This window comes from Sarcophilus harrisii, chromosome 2, assembly GCF_902635505.1.
Source record: "Sarcophilus harrisii chromosome 2, mSarHar1.11, whole genome shotgun sequence".
Classification (NCBI taxonomy): Eukaryota; Metazoa; Chordata; class Mammalia; order Dasyuromorphia; family Dasyuridae; genus Sarcophilus; species Sarcophilus harrisii.
In genome coordinates, this window is record NC_045427.1 from 563,625,819 (window position 1) to 563,645,397 (window position 19,579).

General features: G+C 35.0%; 1 protein-coding gene across 4 annotated transcripts in view; it reads right to left on the bottom strand.

Moving 5' to 3' along the window:
• The window catches only part of SORCS1 (sortilin related VPS10 domain containing receptor 1), a 704,073-nt gene that overhangs the window by 184,213 nt on the left and 500,281 nt on the right, over window positions 1–19,579 (bottom strand). For all 4 annotated transcript variants that reach the window (XM_031955813.1, XM_031955812.1, XM_031955810.1 and 1 more), the window contains exon 5: window positions 13,533–13,606. In XM_031955813.1, the coding sequence (XP_031811673.1) occupies window positions 13,533–13,606 (74 nt within the window). The remainder of the gene's footprint in view (window positions 1–13,532; window positions 13,607–19,579) is intronic.

Sequence of the window (19,579 nt, forward strand, 5' to 3'; positions counted from 1 at the left end):
ATTTCTTTTTGTAGGGCATTTTGAAGATAAGGAAACTAGACAAACATGATTGAATGACTTGCCCATGTTCACCCAGTTAGTTAGGTATCTTAGGCCACATCTGAAATCAGGAAGCTCTAGAGACCAATGAAGTCCCTTTCAACCCTAAAAGTTATGATAGCAGTGGCAAAAACTGATAGAGGGGGATGAAAGGAAAAAGAACATCCTTTCTCAGCCTTTTGAAATCCTTTTCTAAAAGGCTACTCAGGAGAAGGTTAGGGTGTTACATCCATAAAACTTCCATTGTTGCCCCTTCTTATTCCTTTCTCTTAACCCATCAACACTTTAATTGATTGTGATTGTTTAAATCTTACTTCCCTCTGAATTTTGGATCTCTGACTTATACGGAAAATATTATCAATGAACAGTATAAATCCTTTGCTCAAGGGAGGTTCTAGTGCCTCTCTCAAATGTAGTATAATAGATGAAGGCATTGGAATTGTAGTCAGAAGAGACCTAGATTCAAAAGTTACCACTTGCATTTATTATTTTTATTACCAAAACCAAATTATTGGCAGGGATGTTTCTGAATCTTTCTTCAACTGTAAAACAGTAACTAAAGTGTTGCTATGAGGATAACAATATATATAAAGTATTTTGAAAACCTTAACATGCTTCATAAATTAATTAAGGAACTTGGTAGATATGTTATTTGTTTACCTTAGGCTCAGAGAAATAAAATTAACTTGCTCAAAATATTAAAGCTAATGTCAGAGATGATATTTAACTTATGGTTTTTTTTATTCCAAGGCCAGCAAGCTATTCACTCCACTCTGCTGCTTTATAAATATCAGATAGAGAAGCAGAGCGTATAATAGAATTCAAAGCCTTGGTTTTCTCAATTATAAAAATATAGTTAATAATATCTACCTCACAGGCCTATGATTCAAATTATTTGATATATGGATAGATAGATGATAGATAGATAGATAAGAGAGAAATATATTATTTTATAAACTCCAAAACACTACAAATGAGCTATTATTGTTTCTTTAAGGTACTTTCTCCTCAGAAGGAAATTACTATTGACTACAGAAACCATTAGAGCTGAAAAGAAACTTGAAGATCAATTATTTCTCCTCTGGAAACTGAATTGGGCAATTATAGAACCTACATCCTCTTTCTTGATGTCTCATGGGAAAGAGACACCTCCAAGTGAAACCCCCCAAAATATACCTGTGCATATTGTGAACCCCTTAATGAACCACTAATTTGGTAGACATGGTTGGAAATAACTGGAGAAATCATCTTTGGAGGATAGATGGAATTCATTGGCCTGGATGAAGTACAGACCTTAAAATACCTTCTAAAAATGTAAATACCAACTCCAGAGCTATACTTTAAAATGTTAACAGCAAAACCTTAATTACCATTTAATATCTTCATTAAAAGTTAAACTTTCTCATGGGGATTATTAGAATTCTCAAAGAACCAAAGCAAGCTTTATATAAAGAAAAAAAGATGGGAGAAAGTATCAAGAATTTGGCAATTCTTGCATGAAAAACTCAATATTAATAGTGATGAACAAAGAGCACCAAAGACAAATTTGACTGATAAACTATATTGTCAATAATCCCATTCAGTTAACTCATTCTAAACAATCTTTGCCAATTCCCAGGATTAGATGTCAAAGGTGCTTAAACTCTGACAACAAATGTTAAATTTGTTAACATTTGACTATATAGATTAATACCAATAACAAGTGCTTTGTATTTTTTGTATTTTTTAACTACAAAAGCACAGAGGCTTGTTGCCGCTTCCAATTTTGTTCTCTGGTTTTTTAGAAGAAACAACAATGAGGTTAGATTTGGTTTGGGTTTTGTGGGGCAAGGAGAGGTTGGGAGTAGCCCTACCAGTGACCAAGGAAGCAGATTTCAAGTCTCAATATGGATATACTGTGGGCCCAAGGTATATGGATCCAAAGAAAACTATCACTCTGATGGGAGCCAATGAAGTCTTTGTTTTTAGAATGTCTTGCTGTAAAATGGCCTTTGGTCTCCTCAGCTACTGATTTACTGTGAAAAGTCAACTTCCCACCAGAGAAAGGTGGAATAGCAAATTTGTACTCCCTGATCCAAAACCTCAAGCTGTCTACAAGCATAAATATTCTAACAAGTTTCATCTTGTCACAATAGAGTCATAATGTTGCTCTGTTCAGCACATGATAATGGCTTTGTAATTCAATCATTGGTAGTATTTGTCTTCCAGGATTTATCTGCTCTAAACCTCTGCACTCATGTTAAAACCCCTTACCATAAATCTCATAAAACCTCCAGCAGGTTCTGTCCCCTACCTCAGGGCACATCTTGCCATTCCTGTTCAAACCTTGACAGCATTTTCTAAATTATGGAATGGTTGTTTTTGAAGTTGTTGGTTTTTTAAATGCCAACAGCAGAGATAAGGATAAAAGATGTTAGTGCAGATTCATTTTCCCTGGCTGTACCTATTTTAGAGACAGAAAGTCCAGAATGGACAAAAAGATAGACAATGACAGCTTTGATTCCAATGGCTTTGGGTAGAGTTAATACTACCTGAGTCACCTTTTTCTTCTTCCCCCACCCCCTCTAACATTAAAATATGTTTTTCTAGGTAACTGGTTTGTACTTGCCTGCTTTCTTTGACAGTATCACAAATGGAAGCATATTTCTATCATTTGGTTCTAATATTTGTCTCTAAACATTAAATATCTGAGTCCCACATTGTCTCTCTTTGCTCCCAGGGAAGGTAAGCTTTTCTCAGCTACCATCTTTCTGTGACAACTCTCTTGATTTCTGAACTTCTCTTACTTTAGAACAACTTCCCTTTGCATTATATCTTCTTTTAGTCTCCTAAATTACAAAACTAACCATCTCTCCTAAACATGTTAATCATGCATAATTCCAGAGAGCACAGTTAGGACCAATGGGGAATATGCCTCATAAGGTCCATTTTTGTTCAATATAAATATGAACTTATTTATGGAATTACCTATTCCCTGTTATTAGAAGTGCTCAGGTAGAGCTCAGATCCTCATTAAAGATTTTTGAAGCAAAAGCCCATGCTTCAATTTTAGGTTAGGCACTAGATGATTTCTGAGTGTCTTTCAAAACTGGAAATTCTGTGATTTCATGCTTCTCTTCTCAATACCTTCCTAAAATATATTAATGGAATATAATGAGTATAATCACTCAACTCCTATCCCTTCTGTCTAGAGCATACTCCTTTGAAACTGAGCTTGGCTCCCCCAGGCTACTTCTATTAGACCACCCCTGGTGGACCACATGTATAATGGCTTAGCCCTGAAACCCTTGACATTTTGGGATGAAATAATAGCCTCTTGGTCCATATGATAGCAATTGGGGGTGGGAGACCTTTTAAAAGAGGAATGGTTGCTGAGTCAGGAATAGCTATAGTTAAAGATTTTAAAGGGAAAAACAACTCTTTCCTACTGTTTCTTCTTACTCTTTTCTGAAGCCAGAAATCTCTTACTGGAACTTCCTAAAAAGGGGTAAAGAGGACAGCCCATATATCACAAAAAGCATTCTTCTCAGTAGTACTTAAGCATAGACTTGGGACCTTGGATATTCTACTTGTGTTTGTTTGTTTTTGTTTCTTCATTATTTTCCTTGAGCATGGGTAACAAAACAAAAATAGTTAGAGGGTATTTCTAGCCTTCTCATGTTTTAGAGAATTTGGGAACCCCTACTTCCTTCAGCTAGAATTGGCTGAATTTTCTGCCATTATACTTTTCTTAAAGAAGATGACAACTATTAGGAAATTTTCCCTGGGGGTGAGTCCAGAGTAAAGGTGTAAAGAAGCATCTGCAATGAGAAATGGTCTATCTTCTTAAAGGTCAGGCTCATAAAAATATTGAGAGAAAAAAAAAGCCAGTCTCCTTCGGAACTTAATCACTGACCATACATGAAGCATAAGCTGGGTGCTAGTCTATTGCTATGAAAGAATCCAGAGAAGTAATTGTATTCTTTTAGAAACTGAAAATATTTCAAGTATTTTGCTTAACTTTCAGTGTCATGTTTTGAAAGTATTGAAAAAATGAGGCAAGCCCAATGGAAGATGTCCTTGAAGTTTTACAAACTCTAACTGCACAATTAATGATGAAACCAAGAATATTTAACTTGGAGAATATAAGACTTATATGACTACCATCTTTGTAGGGCAAAATTAGGGAAGGGAGTATGTTCTATCTTTTCATTGTTCCACAGGGCAAAACTAGGAGAATAGATAGAAATCATGAGGCTAAAGATTTCAACAGCAGATGAAAATAGTTTCTAATAATTTAACAATGTTGAAATGGGCCATTTTGAGAAATAATAGGCACTAAGCCACTGCAGATATTGAAACTAAGGGAAGATAAATGGCCATCTGGTAGGGATTCTTGTTTTCAGAAGGATATTACAAGACCTGTATAGTATCTTCCAACACTAAGATTCAGTGATTCCCCAAATACTGTCTCTTTATCCATCTAAATATTTCTTCTAGTCTCTTCTTCCAGATTACTTTCCTACCTTTTGCAGAAAATATGGCCCTTCGCACCCCTTTAGCTGAACAATTCAGAGAACCATTGCAAAAAATTGCTCCCCAGATTATCCTCTGGCACTACTCTATGCTTTTCACTTGACAAGAAACATTTCATTACCCTTAAGAGATGGGTGTATAACCTTGGTCTTTATTGTTCCTATGTAAGGGCTCTGTGCTCACCTCCTGGCTACTTCATGCACTATTTGAACTAAACTTACTATAAGCAAGTTATCTCTACAAATTAACCTAAAATTTCTCTGTGGCAATCTGAGCCTGATGGTTCTATCTTTGTCTTCATCAACTAATGGGAGCAATTAAACTTTGTCTTTTTCTTTATTACATGAAGCTCACATTTTTTCACTATTTGCTTTTTTTTTTTTTTTTTTAACCAATTGCATCTCTTCTAACCCAAAGGAAATGGAACTTGGTTGTACATCTCTGCCTTCACTAAGAGATATCTGAATAACAAGAAACAAAATAGGATAGGAAAAAATAAAGGCATATGGCTTTTTAATTTAGCATAATAACAACAAAAAAATGACTCATATGTCAAAATCAGGCCTCTGTTTAGCTCTTAAGTCCAAATGTTCTCTAAAGCAAATTTAAAGGACATTGTGTGACCTCCACCCTTAAAGTACTGTAATAACATCCTTTGTTTCAATGTCCTGGCTTTTCAGATGTCTAAAGTGAAGAGCATCAAATGTAAGGTTTATCACAATCTTTGACAACTACCCAGGCCCATCTTTCCTACTGATTTATGTGTTTTTAAAATTTTTAATCCCTGTCTGGAGTGGGCCCCTGAAGTATGCCCTTCTTAGTTTCATTTTTCTAAGAAAAAAAATTTAATATGGCCATTATTTGTTCAACTTAGAACACATTGTTGAAAATCTATTTGTATGATATACTTATTTATAGTTGTTTGTCCTTAATTTAAACTGATTTCTAAATGCAGTAACTCCAGTGGCTCTGAAGAGTCTTACAGGCTTAGTTATGCAATTTAATCTTTTTTTGCACAAGCCAGAAAGAGGCTAATGCATTCACTGCTGTGAGGCCATTGGCAAGTCATGTGACTTCTGCCTCAGTTTCCTCATTTGTAATATGAAAATAATAATAACACCTATCTCTCCAAGAGATGTTATAATAATTGGATAATATAATATTTGTAAAGCACTTTATACAATGTCTGGTACAGAATATGTACTACTTAAACATTAGCTTTTGAAAATAGTACTAGAGTGTAGGGAGTTTCTGGCTTTTTATACTCATTGCTATACTTTAATAAATCTGTTCTATGTTAATGATGGTAGTTTAAGTACCAATATCCTTCAAGGGAGAATAGTTGTTTATATTTTCCTTCAAACTGAATGGATGCTCTTTGGAGCAGCTGTCTTATACCCTTGAGAAAAATGGAATTGGAGAAGTTGCCCCCGACCACTTTGCCAGTCAGCCCAACCCAGGGAAATGATTCTACCACAGGTCGGTTTCTAGAAATGGACTTTGTCTATATCGTAATAGTGACCTATTAGCTAGAAGTAAGTGATACAGTGGATTGAATGGTATACTTGGGGTCAGGAAGACCTAAGGTCAGATCCACATGTGGCATTAACTGAGCAATTCATTCTTCTTTTTTTCTTCAGTTAGCCCAACTGTAAAACTGAAATAATAATAATAATAGCATCTGCCTGGCAGAGATGTTGTGTGAATCAAATAAGATTATATTGTAAAGCACTTAGCACAGTGTCTGGCCCATAACAGGCACTATATAAATACTTATTTACTTCCTTCCAAATCCACCTCATTCCTTATGAAGAGTGTCAGTGTATAAAATGTACAATGTTATATACAAATGAGAAATACTCTCCAAGAGTACAGTAGAAGTGGGAATAGTTGTAGATGAAGGAATAAGTAGACTCTTTTCTAAAAGAAGTAGGTAAGAGTCCAGAAGACATTAATCCTTCAACTGAAAAACTCATATTAAGCAGTGCTAAGTCTGTTGCTATGTATACTTGTGTTGCTACATTATTTTCTAAATAGTGTATTATTACAGATAGCCAGATGACATAGAGTAGTGGACCTGTAATCAGGAAGACATGAATTCAAATCCAGCCTGAGATATTAGCTGTGTGACCACTGGCAAGTCATGTGACTTCTGCCTCAGTTTCTTCCTTTTGTAATATGAAAATAATAAAAAGATCTATCTCTCCATGGAATGTTATAATGATAGAATAATACAATATTTGTAAAGCACTTAGCACAATGTCTGTACATAGTAGGTATTATATAAACATTTGCTATTAACATTAGTCAAAATAGTACTAAAATGTAAGCAGATAGTCTTTGGTTTTTTATTGTCATTGCTATTCTTTAATAAATCTGTTCTATGTTAAGCCATAATTTTTTTAATTATTAAAAAACTCCAAAATTAAAAGAAATTAACAACTGGTCATTTAGGAAAGCATGAGTCACGGATTATCTATGGTAATCATATATACTGGACTTTCTAGGATAGTCCCAATTTTGAAAAAAAAAGTATAAATACAATTTTCATAAGATTTTCCCAAAGAATCACCTTTGTTTAATTATTTGTCCCACATTTTTGATTCAGAAAATATTTTCACCACATATCTACCACATACCTCTAAAGGCTAGTAACCAAAGAATATTTTTTTTCAAACATGGCAACAAATAAAGATTATAGATAAAAATGTGAAGGAACTGTCATTCAAAACAATTTAATCCACATTTATTAAACCTCTGTGAAATGTGAAACACTGTACTAGAAAATGAGAATACAAAGATTCAAAAAACAAAATGATCTCTGCCCATATAAACATCACATTCTCCTCAGAAGATGGAACACAGTAGTAGATCAATAAGAGCAAGGTCATTTGAGGACACATACAATAATAAACTAGGGATGTCAAGAACATTGTCATGGAGCAAACTGAAACATGAACTAAGCCTTGAAAAAAACAGGAGTATTCAATAACAGGACTGAAACAAGAGGAAATTCCAGGATTGCAAGATGACTTGAAAAAATGAAGGGTAATAAAAGCAAAGTCAGCTCCGGAGTCAGCATTCTAAGGAATGGCATTAACTTCATCAATTGAAAGGCACTGAAAGGTATATTGGATAGTGGGAAGGGAAAACACCAAAATAAAACAGTGGCCCTGGGGGTCAGAAGACCTAAATTCAAACCTGTTTTATGATGTAGTCTTGGGAGAGCCATTTAACTTCTTTTAATCCTTTAAACTTTCCTTATCTTTAAAATGAGAGAGTTGAACTAGATCACCTCAGAGGTCTCTTCCAGTTATAAATCTTTGATCCTATGGGAATAAAGCTGAACTGTGGAGAGGACCCATCAAAGTGAATGGTTGGGTGATGAGTACCTTCAGTAAAAATTGAGGAGGTGGATGAGATGCATCCTCAACTAAAGGAGAACTGAATTAAGGCAACTACAAAGTAGGCCTAAGTGGCAATGCAGTTGAGAGGAATGATTCCCATCAGGAGGGGGTATGGAATACATCAATGGTAGTGATACTTCATGAGAATAAAAGAGCTATGATAGAAAAGGGTTCTGAACAAATTCATCAGTGAGAAACAATAATCAGAGAACTGTAAGAAACAAAACTTCATCCAGAAAAATATACATAAGGAGGAGGGAAGCAGCCTGATGATACGATGAACAAAATATTGGTACAGAAGTCAGAAAGAATAAATTTCTAATCTAGCCTCAGACACATTATGCTGGATGACTCTGAGCAAGTCACTTAACCCTGCTTGCCTCAGTTTTCTCATCTATAAATTGAGCTGGAAAAGGAAATGTCAAACTGCTCTAGTAATTTTGCCAAGAAAACCCCAAAGGGGTCATGAGGATTTGAACATGACTGAACAATAACAAAAATATAAAGAAGAACTCTGATTTATGAGCCCTTGATCATGACCACTTGAACTAAGAGTCCTCTCTGGTCAAAAATTGCAAGTGATAGATCTATATAACTCTCTGAAGGAAGATTGTTCTTTGGAAGATATAGTTGCTCACCGTGGGCTCAGATTTAAATCTTTTGTATTTCTCTTAACTTCTAAATAAATCTATTAATATTTCAAATCCTACGAACCTATATACTTATAAAGGGAAACACTAACTAAGCACATTTGAAAAAAGACATATGTTAATGTTCCCAGAGCTTTCCAAAGACTGTAGAACTTGGAAGGGTATCTTATTAGTGATTCCCAAAAAATCAAGGAAAATGGTAGACATGGGATGATGGAATGGGATTATATCTTGTCTTTTGAGCTCCGCCTTTGTACTAAGGAGAGAGAGATGCACCAGCTTTGTTACAATTCTTAATTTCCCAAAGAAGAGACTGTATTCTCCTTGAGGGCCAATTGACAAGTGTTTTTACTAAGAAGGTTGCTTATATTAGTCCTTTCTAAATACCTGTAGTTGAATTTATGCAAGATCATCAAAGCAATCTGTTTTGAAAGTAAAGTCTCCATATAATTCTAGTTATACTTAAAACTCTTGTGCAATTTGAAAGAACTTATTTGGAAAATTACTAATAACTTGGATTTATCTCTATCTTTCATATCAGCACCTAAGAATTTCTGAGCATCAGAATAATTTTAAAAAGAGTAGTGGGCTCTAAATTACTATTGATTATCAGAGTTAAATTGAAACAACTCTGAAGTACCAGCTCAGACTTAATAAAAATTACAAAAGCTGGAGGGAATGAAGGCAAATAGGTACACTAATGTACTGTCCAATGAATAGTGAATTGATCCAACCCATTTTGCAAAACAATTTGGAACTATACCCAAAGGGCTATAAAACTGGGTATACTCTTCAGCCCAATAATACCACTACTAAGTCTGTATCTCAAAAAGATCTACCAAAAAAGAAGGATCTCCATGTATAAAAATATCTGTATGAGTTTTTTGTCATAGCAAAGATTTGGAAATCAAGAATATGCCCAACAATTAGGGATTGTGATGGAACATTATTGTGCTATAAGAAGTAAAGGAGGTGCATTTTGGGGGAAAAATGGCAGGATCTATATAAACTATTGCAAATTTAAGTGAGAAAGTTTACTGTGAAGTTCAGTGAAGTTCACTGTGCGCAGCAACAGCAATATTATCACAATGATCAATTGTGAAAGACTTGGCTACTCTGATTAATACAATGATCCAAGACAATTCCACAGGACTTATGATGGAAAAAAAAAAAAAAAAAAAAACTATTCAATTCCAGAGAGCATTGATGACTTCTAAGTGCAATTGGAAGTAAAATTTTCTCACTTTTTTTTGCAATATGACTAATAAGGAAATATGTTTCTCATGATTTCACAAATATAATTGATGTCATATTGTTTGCTTTCTCAATGGAAAGGGGAGGGAGAAATTTGAATTCAAAATTTAATCAAACAAGAATATTTTAAATAAATAATAAACAATCGAAGATATAGAGAAAACCTTGTGATTTTCATCAACCAAAATTTTTTTTAAAAAAGGAAAAGGTTTTGCTATTTACAAAAATTTAAGCTAATTTGAGAATTAGGAAAATTTAAATCAGTAGTCTTTGTTACTGTGTGTACAAAGTCAAGCTAGATAGCTTCCCCCAAGAGACGTTTTGATGCACTGTTGCTTTCTTCTCCTTCACATGCCCCTGTGAGTGGAGAAATCCAGTTTAATTTAGAAACTAGTGATTTAACTATATCTCTCCTTAGAATGATCAGGCAGACTTAATTAATTCAGAATAACTGGAAAACAGTGCATCCAGAAAGTCAAAAGTCTGAGCTGAGGAATATTCAGAAAGAAACAAGAACTGTTATTTTTAAGTACATTTAGTAATGAGAATAAGGCAAATCTAGTGTTAGTTGGCCGTCACCCTCCTTCCATGATTAAATGTGAAAGATTTCAAATAATCACCATTCTAAGCAATATGGCTCCTGCTTACTTACAAATGTACTGTTTACATAATGATGATGATGATGATACTAACTAGAATTTCTATAGTACTTTAAGGTTTACAAAACAGCTTCAATATGCTTGAATTCAACACTCATGTACATGAAAAATTCCCTTTCACCCTTCACACCTAATTTTCACAAATTTCAAGTTGAGACCTATATTTCCAAGTTGAGTGAGCATAGTAGTTGTCATGTTGTAGAATTTGAATAAGGATTAACTATGATATGACTATTAGGATGCTTACTTTTTAATGTATCCTAAAGAAACTTTACAAATCTATTTTAGTGCTTCATAAAGAGGCATGCATATGCACACACACACACACACACACACACACATATGAATGCATGCCTAAATACATCTGGTCAGCTTGACATGGTGAATAGAGTGCAGGCTTTAAGTCAGGAATACCTGGGTTCAAATATCAACACAAACACTTAGCTATTTGATTTTTGGCAAGGCACAACTCCTCCATCTTTTAGGTTTCTCATCTGTTAAAGGGATATCAAAATAGTATCAACGTTCTTATTATAAATCTAAGATCTCAGAGGCCATCTAGTCCAATGCCTTTATTTTTATACATGAGAAAAACTAATGCCGTGAAAAGGTTAAGAAAATTGCCCATGTTCACACAGCCAAAATCACACAGGTAGGACTTAAACCCAAGTCCTCTGAAATAAGAATCATTGTTCTTGGGGTAGTTGGGTCACACAGGTGATAAAGCACTAGTCCTGGAGTCTGGAGGACCTGAGTTCAAACCAGTTTCAGACACTTATTAGCCATGAGATCCAGCAAATTACTTAACTTTGTTTGCCACAAAACAAGCTAACAAATGAATGAATACATAAATAAGTGAAATATAAAAGTCATTGTTCTTTTGATCATACCAGACATTAAAGATCAAAAAAAGAAAAAAAGAAAAGAAAGAAAAGGAAAATGTACCTTAAACTTAAATTAATATAAAATGTGAGCTATTAAGTCAGTCAGTCAATCATAGCATTATTCTAGGCACTAAAGGGATTTAAAAAAGCAACTTATTTAGGTTAAAAAAATCACATCCAGCGACTTTAAATAGTTATATATCACTTCAAAGTAGTATCATGCATTTACACCAATATATTACAAGCTTGAGAGCAAAGGAGGTCAATATGGGTTAGAGTTATCTCTCCTGATAGAAGAGACTTCATTTGATCTGATCTTTAAAAATGGTACCACATAGATCTAGGCAGTAGCAGAGGAAAGAAGGATAAACTTTCAAGCTACAGAAACCCCCTTTTTAGTGTTCATGTTCCCTAGTGATGAAAACAAAGGGCCAGCTTGCAGAAGTACAACTGTGTTATCTCTCACCAGGCTTGCCTCCAAATGGGCTGCCTTTTCAGGAGGCATCAATAGTTTTAACGGCTTTTCTAATGCTGTTCTCTAGCTTTCAATTCTCGAAGGGGTTTTAGTGTAGCATTTGAAACTGAAAGAGATAAAAATGTATTTCTCATGGATGTGTCTAAGTGTATGCAGCAGAGAAATGGTAGGCCTTAGTGATAGGTACCATGTCATACTTACATCCTGAGATGAATGTGTAGAAAAATGAACAGCATGTTTGCTTTGCTTTGGTACATTCGTTTTTAAGAAAATAGGTAGAAACCTTTCAATGGCCCAGCCACAATCTGCTCATGTGAACAGCTCTTCCAAAATGTCCCACTTCTGACAATGAACCCAGACTTCTGAGAAAAGGGATATTCAAAAGATTGGTTCTATACTCATAACTAAAGGTTGTATTCCAACTTAGAATTCCAACTTCAAAAATGTCTTTCTGGAGTCAAGTCCATAAGACTGACCAAAAAAAAAATGATAAAGAAAAGGATGGAGGGAGCAGAGGAAAAGGAAAAGGAAGGAAGAGAAAGGGAAAAGAACTACTAATAGGAACCTTACTTTCCTGTTTGACAAGTTGGGCTCAAAGATGGCCTGACCTTCCCTTTTTGTCCCAATCACTCAGCATAAAATTCCTACCTATATGCTATTCCCTTTCATACTACAGTGGTGTACTGTTGCACAGGTACGTTTTCCTTGTAATTCCCCTTCTAGACCATGAACTCCAAGACAGAAGGGATCAGATCTTAATTATTTTTTCATTTCTCTCTGTCTAGAGATTTCTTTACATTTTATTCAAATAAACAAATATTTATTACGGACTCTTATATTCTGATACCAGAGAGACAAAAAAATTAAAATTACAAATTACAAAAAAAATGTAAAAGATGAAAATCAGTCTCTGTCTTCAACGAGCTTCATTTTATTTTTTCCTTTTGCTTTAATACCATAGTCATTTCCCCTGAATCATATTCACACCACTGAAAGAAGTTTAAACTTAATTTATTACTAATAATTAAAGTAGCAATAATAGTAATAGTGAATATTTACATAGTATTTTCAAGTTGCAAAAAGCTTTTATGTATGTTTTCTCATTTCTGATGAAAGATATTTCACATAGTCAAATAAATAAATTTTAAAATATATGGAAATAAGGGCAGCTAGGTGGCACAGTGGATAGAGCACCAGATCTGAAGTCAGGAGGACCTGAGTTCAAATCTGGCCTCAGACACTTAATACTTCATAGCTTTGTGACCCTGGGCAAGTCACTTAACCCCAATTGCCTCAGTAAAAAAAAAAAAAAAAAATTATATATATATGAAATAAGTACAAAGGAATTTGGGAAACAGCATTATTAACTTGGGGGTCTGCTCATGGAGGTGCCAGTACTTGAGTCTTCTAGAAAGCTAGGGATTCTAGCATAGTTCTTGGTACACAGCATATGATAAAATAAATCGTGGATGAATCAATTGCGAATACACATAAAAAAGCATCATTTGGGCTTGTTTAGAAACCAGAACATTCCCCAACCAGCAGCTCCCCTTAGAGCAATAAATGTGCACCAAAAATCTGAAGGCCTCATCTAGGGCCATTTGGGCTGTTTTCTCAGTATATAACATGAAACATTTCCATATTCTTACCAGTAGAATCTGTTTGGGACGACTCCTTCCTGGAGAAGTTGCCATCTCCTCCCAAATTCCGCAGAACTATATAACTGGAGAGAAGAGAAAGAGTTTTCAATTGTGTAAACTATCAGTTGTGCAAGCTGACAGAAGTTGAAATATCAGTTCAATCCATCAACAATTACAATGTTCAATTGAAATTCCTTTGGCTGAAGCTTTGGGTTTGCATAAGAAAGTAGAGGAAAATAAGGACAGAACAATTGGAATCAGTTAATTGAGACTACCAGGCAAAACAATGAAAAGGGCTATCTCTTAGGATACATACCCTGATCTCCTCTCCTCCAATTGGTAATATACTTCCTCAAATATTATTTTGTACATATCTTGCATTTAATTTTCCCCTTTTCCCCTCTATATAACACCCTCCCCATCACATTCCTTAATGTGATTCTCAAATCCTATATACCAGCCATTCATCAGCTATCTTTCTCTCTCACAATGTACATATGTTGGCTTCTAAAAAACTTACTTATCTTGACTACTACTACTATTACTACTGCTACTACTACTTTTACTATTACATCTTCTACGTACTTTTCTTTTAAGGGAATTAAAGTTAAGTGACTTGCCAGAGTCATATAGCTATGTGCCTGAGGTTGGATTTGAACTCAGGTGCTCCTGACTTCAGACCTAGTCCATTAGCTTCTCCTGAGATGCAACATTTTAAGATTAGCTTCAATCTACAAGATTGAAGAATCTTGAAGAGATTGTTTACTCCTATAAGAAACCTATCCTGTATAGTTTTATTTATTTAAATTATTTCCAGATCTCAGAATCCTCTAGAATGCATACTCATTGTTAAAATTTTATTAATTTTATTTATTTTTTATCCTAAGACTTTAATGTATCCAAATAAAAATGAAAATATTCTATTTAAACCCATCTTTTATAAATAATTGTATCCCTTTTTAAAATTTTATTTTTAATTTATGGAAAGAAGAGCCTGTTTATTCTAAAATGTTTAAAGCAGCTTTCTTTGTGATGGCAAAGAGCTAGGAATTGCAAGGGAATGGCTAAATAAGTTATGTATTATGAGACACTATCATACTATGAGAAATGATGAGCTCAAGGCTGATGTCAAAGAACCCTAGAAAGAGTTACATGAAGTGATATTGAGTAAAATGAGCAAAACTAGGAAAACATTGTACACAGTAACAAAAAGATGATGTGATGATCAACCATGATGGAATTGGCTTTTCTCGACAATGCTGTGATTCGAGGCAATTCCAATGGATTTTGGGATGGAAAATGGCAATCATTCAGAGAGAGAAATAAGGAAAATGAATATAGATCAAAGGATAGTATTTTCAATTTTTTTTCATTTATTTGTTTGTATTACTTTTTGTGTTTTCTCCCCTTTTGTTCTGATTTTTCTTGCACAACATGACAATTGTGGAAATAAGTTTTAAAGGATTGTACATATTTAACTTGTATCAGATTGCTTGCTGTCTTGGGGAGGGAGGAGATAAGTGAGAGGAGAAAAATTTGAAATGTGAAATCTTACAAAAATGAAAGTTGAAAACAATCTTTACATTTATTTGGAAAAATAAAATATTATTGGGAAATTCTAATTAAAAAAAGAAATGGTCAGCTCAATGATTTTAGAAGAAAATGGAAAGGTTTACCAAGGGTCCTCAAACTACGGCCCATGGGCCAGATGTGGCAGCTGAGGACGATTATCTCCCTCACCCAGGGCTATGAAGTTTCTTTATTTAAAGGCCCACAAAACAAAGTTTTTGTTTTTTACTATAGTCCGGCCCTCCAACAGTCTGAGGTACAGTGAACTGACCCCCTATTTAAAAAGTTTGAGGACCCCTGGTTTAATCTATAGTGATTTCAGCATTTTATTAGCACTATCACATGCATCTCATGTGTCTGAACCATTTTCTGCAAGTTCCCCCTAACCCTGCATTTTAAGGGAGTGATTCTGGAGTACCATCAAAGACACATGCTGAAAGTTGAAGGACATTAGAGAAAAGGTACCCTTTGATAGCATATGAGTAAATTGCTGCTGGTGGTATCAAAGCATGAGGCACCTTCTTAGGAAGACAAGATAGAGGGGAAGCCTTCACAAAAATAGACCAAAGTCCAAATGAACCCTTTGCTGATTTTGTGGAATGTCTGCAGACAGCTATCATATGAACTATTGGTAAAAATGCAACAACAGAAATAATGATAAAACAACTTACTAAGGAAAATGTTAATGAGGTTTGTAGGAGAATTATACTAGGGCTACACAAGGATGCTCCTTTAGAGGAGATCATAAGACACTGTGCCACAGTGAACACAAAAACCTTTTATACCCAAGATATAATTCAGACTTCTCAAAATCTGAACATGGGAAGACAGGGTGTCTCTTGGCAAGGGACTTCTAGAGAGACTTGTCAATGCTTTCAATGTGGTAAAGTAGGGCATCTGAAAGCTCAATGTTGGCATAGAAGACAGGGTGGGAGAACAAGATCTAAAACCATATGTCCAAAATGCAACTGAGACTCAGAATATAGATTGACTCAGGGAAACAGGAATCAGGGTTCAGGTCCAGAACCCCAGGCAAAAAAAAAAAAAAAAAAAAAAAAAACACTTGGGGCATGATGGCAGCTGCTGTTATGACCCAAAGAGTCTTTAGAAGTTCTGTACTCAGACATGACCAATCATCCAAGAAACAATCTAATGGGAGAAAAGGATTACAATTGGGGAGGATAGAGTTGTATGCAGCTGGGACTACTGAGATATCTATCCTCTGGTGAGGTGAAATCTATCCCTGTCTGACCTATGGATTCTTTGCCTCTAGGCACAGTAGGCTTAACTATTTCACCTCTTGAGAGCACTTACAAAACAGTGTTCATCCATACACTGATTTGGGAAACTGGGGAATGTGTAGCTAATATCCCAGTCACTAATACAGGTAGACAATTGTGACTTATCACCCAGGAGAAGTTGTAGCATCAGGTTTACTGATACAGACTCTTAATACACACACCTAATAGTAGTGATATTTCCCCACATTTTGACCACTTGTGTTTTAAAACAAAAGAAAGCTGGAGATGTAGAGGGCCAGAACTCTGAAAAGGTGTGCTTAAGATTGAGTATGACTGATGAGATAATGATTCTCTAGCTAATAATGTAATCACTCTAGTTAAGTATATATACTTAATGTTTTGTGGTGATTTAATGCTACTATAGCTAGCACTTGTGCAATAATGGATATAATTGCACTTGCTCAGTGTGGTTGTACATGCTCAGTGTTATATAGTGACACAATCACACTGGAGTATTTAAAGGAAGTCTTAGACACAGAAGATTCTCTCTCAGCCACAGGCATAAGAGAAGATGCCAGATTCCAGATTCCATCTTTGACCAGCCATGTGGCTCTGCTGCTTCCTTCACTCCTCCACTAAGACCAAGGACTTGGGCTGATCCCGAGGTCCTCCAGAGAGCTAGTCCTGACTTTAAAGAAGTCACTACCAAACTAGACAAGTTAAAAGGATTCTAGCAAAGGTAGAATTCATCTAGGGTGGAAGAGGTAAAATTACTTGTTCCTAAAAGGTAGATTTGGGGAAATAGACTGAAGTTTTGGCAGACCTCTGGTCTGAGAATGCCTCTTGGACCAAGAAGAAAGTTTGACTCACTGAGGCATTTGGCTTATAATGTAATATGGAGACATTATAATCTTTATCCTCAATAGTGCCTTTTGTCTGGGAATTACTTTTGGTTTTGAAAAGGTGGAGAGTTTAGAATGGAAACTAAGAAAAGAAGAAGGAAGAATGCAAATACAAATACTACTACTATTGCTACTACTACAATTACTACTACCACCAGCACTACTACTACTACTACTACTACTGCTGCTGCTACTACTACTACTATTACTACTACTATTTCTATTACTTCTACTACTACTATTTCTACTACTACTACTACTACTATTACTACTGCTACTACTACTACTATTACTACTGCTACTACTACTTTTACTATTACATCTTCTATGTACTTTTCTTTTAAGGGAATTGTAGTTAAGTGACTTGCCAGAGTCATATAGCTATGTGCCTGAGGTTGGATTTGAACTCAGGTGCTCCTGACTTCAGACCTAGTCCATTAGCTTCTCCTGAGATGCAACATCTTAAGATTAGCTCTACTCTAGGTTGAAGGAAGAGATATAAAAGGATCTTTGGTTTTCCTCATAGATTGTCAGAAACTGAGAGAAAGATCCAAGAGAGACCATAATCTCATATTAAAGTTAGGCTAGAGCTGTCTGGTTGTTTGTCTCCTTCAGGACCTTGATGGTGCTGATTTTTCCAATCTTTTCCAATCCAAATTTTTCCAGCTGCTTTTCTCTTTGAAGGTGAGCTTCTACAGAGTTCAGAGAATGTTCTCAACTATGTCTATATCCCTTTTATAGTATTTCTTGCCAGCTAGCCTATATAGAATATAGAGTATACTGTACAGAGCATAGATATACCATCAATACTATTGGCTTCTCCAATGGCTAAGTTCATATTGAGCCTGCAGATGAGCAGGCAACTCCAGGTAAACTAAGCCAGTCCATGTCGCGTATTCAGTGAACCTTGAAGGATCTTTTTTTTTTTTCTGAGACAGTGTTTCTCAGAACAAAATAAGAGGCTCAAATCACCAGCTACTAAAGCAAACAACTCAATTGATCCAAACTGAAAAACATTTGGGAACCAGCCAAGGAGACCTATTTCAATTTAAGGTTTTGTTTTACTCCCCACCATTCCTGGGGATGTTTTCTTGGCTTCCTTCCTTGAGAACACATAAGAAAAATGAGAGATAAATGCTCTCATAATGTATAAGATTTTATCCATTCTGTATTTGTACCTGAGAGCATCATATAACTCCACTCTTGTAGACACAGTTCATGCCTCTGAGTTATATACATCTCTGAACTTAAAGTATTCAAGTTAGCCTCAAAGGACTAGAACAGGTGGCAATGCAGCATTGTGGAAACAAGTAGTGGGGGAGACATGGCTAGAAAATATTTTGTTTGATGCATTGGACTACCTGCCATCTGAGGAGGGGGAGGAAGGAAAAATTTGGAACAGAAGTTTTTGCAAAGGTCAATGTTGAAAAATTACCCTTGCATATGTTTTGTAAATAAAAATTATAATAAATTTTAAAAAAGAAAGTATTTTGTTTGAAATAATAAAAAGGAGCTTAGTGAAATGCAAATTCAATATATATCAATATAACATGTCTGTCTCTGGATGATGTCTCTGGTTGACAGGTCAGATTGCTCAGTGTTTAATTAAACAATATTGCCAGTTTGAAAAAGAGTAGTTGATGGTATGGACAAGACTTAAAAATCATCTAAGTGTCACTTAAATTAAAGCATAGCTCCTAAAAGTGGAAAATGCTTTCTTGGGCTCTGAAATAATAATATGATTACCCAATGGAGGGCAGTTTTCAAAATATAATCAGTTTTCTCCATTTATAAAAAGCTGTCATGTAGAAGAGTGATCTTTTTTTTTTTTCAAATTGGAACAAATACCTCAAAACCAGGAGTAATGGGTGAAGGGTATAAAGAAGCAAATACAGACTGGATATAGATTTTTAAAACATTCTAACAATTCAAAATATTTTTAATTAAAACTTTTTATTTTCAAAGTATATAGATCTATAATTTTTAATATTCATCCTTACAAAACCTTATGTTCTATTTTTTCCCTCCCTTTCCCCCACCATTTCCCCTAGATGGCAAGTGATCCAATTATATGTTAAATATATGCAATTTTTATCCATATTTCTACAAATATTATGCTGTACAAGAAAAATCATGTTGAAAAGGAAAAAATGAGAAAGAAAACAAAATGCAAGCAAACAATAACAAAAAAAGTGAAAATACTATGTTGTGATCCACACTCATTTCTCACTGACCTCTCTCTGGGTGCAGATGGCTTTCTTCATCACAAGACCATTGGAACTGGCCTGAATCACCTCATTGTTCACAAGAACCATGTCCATCAGAATAGATTACAAGATTTTTT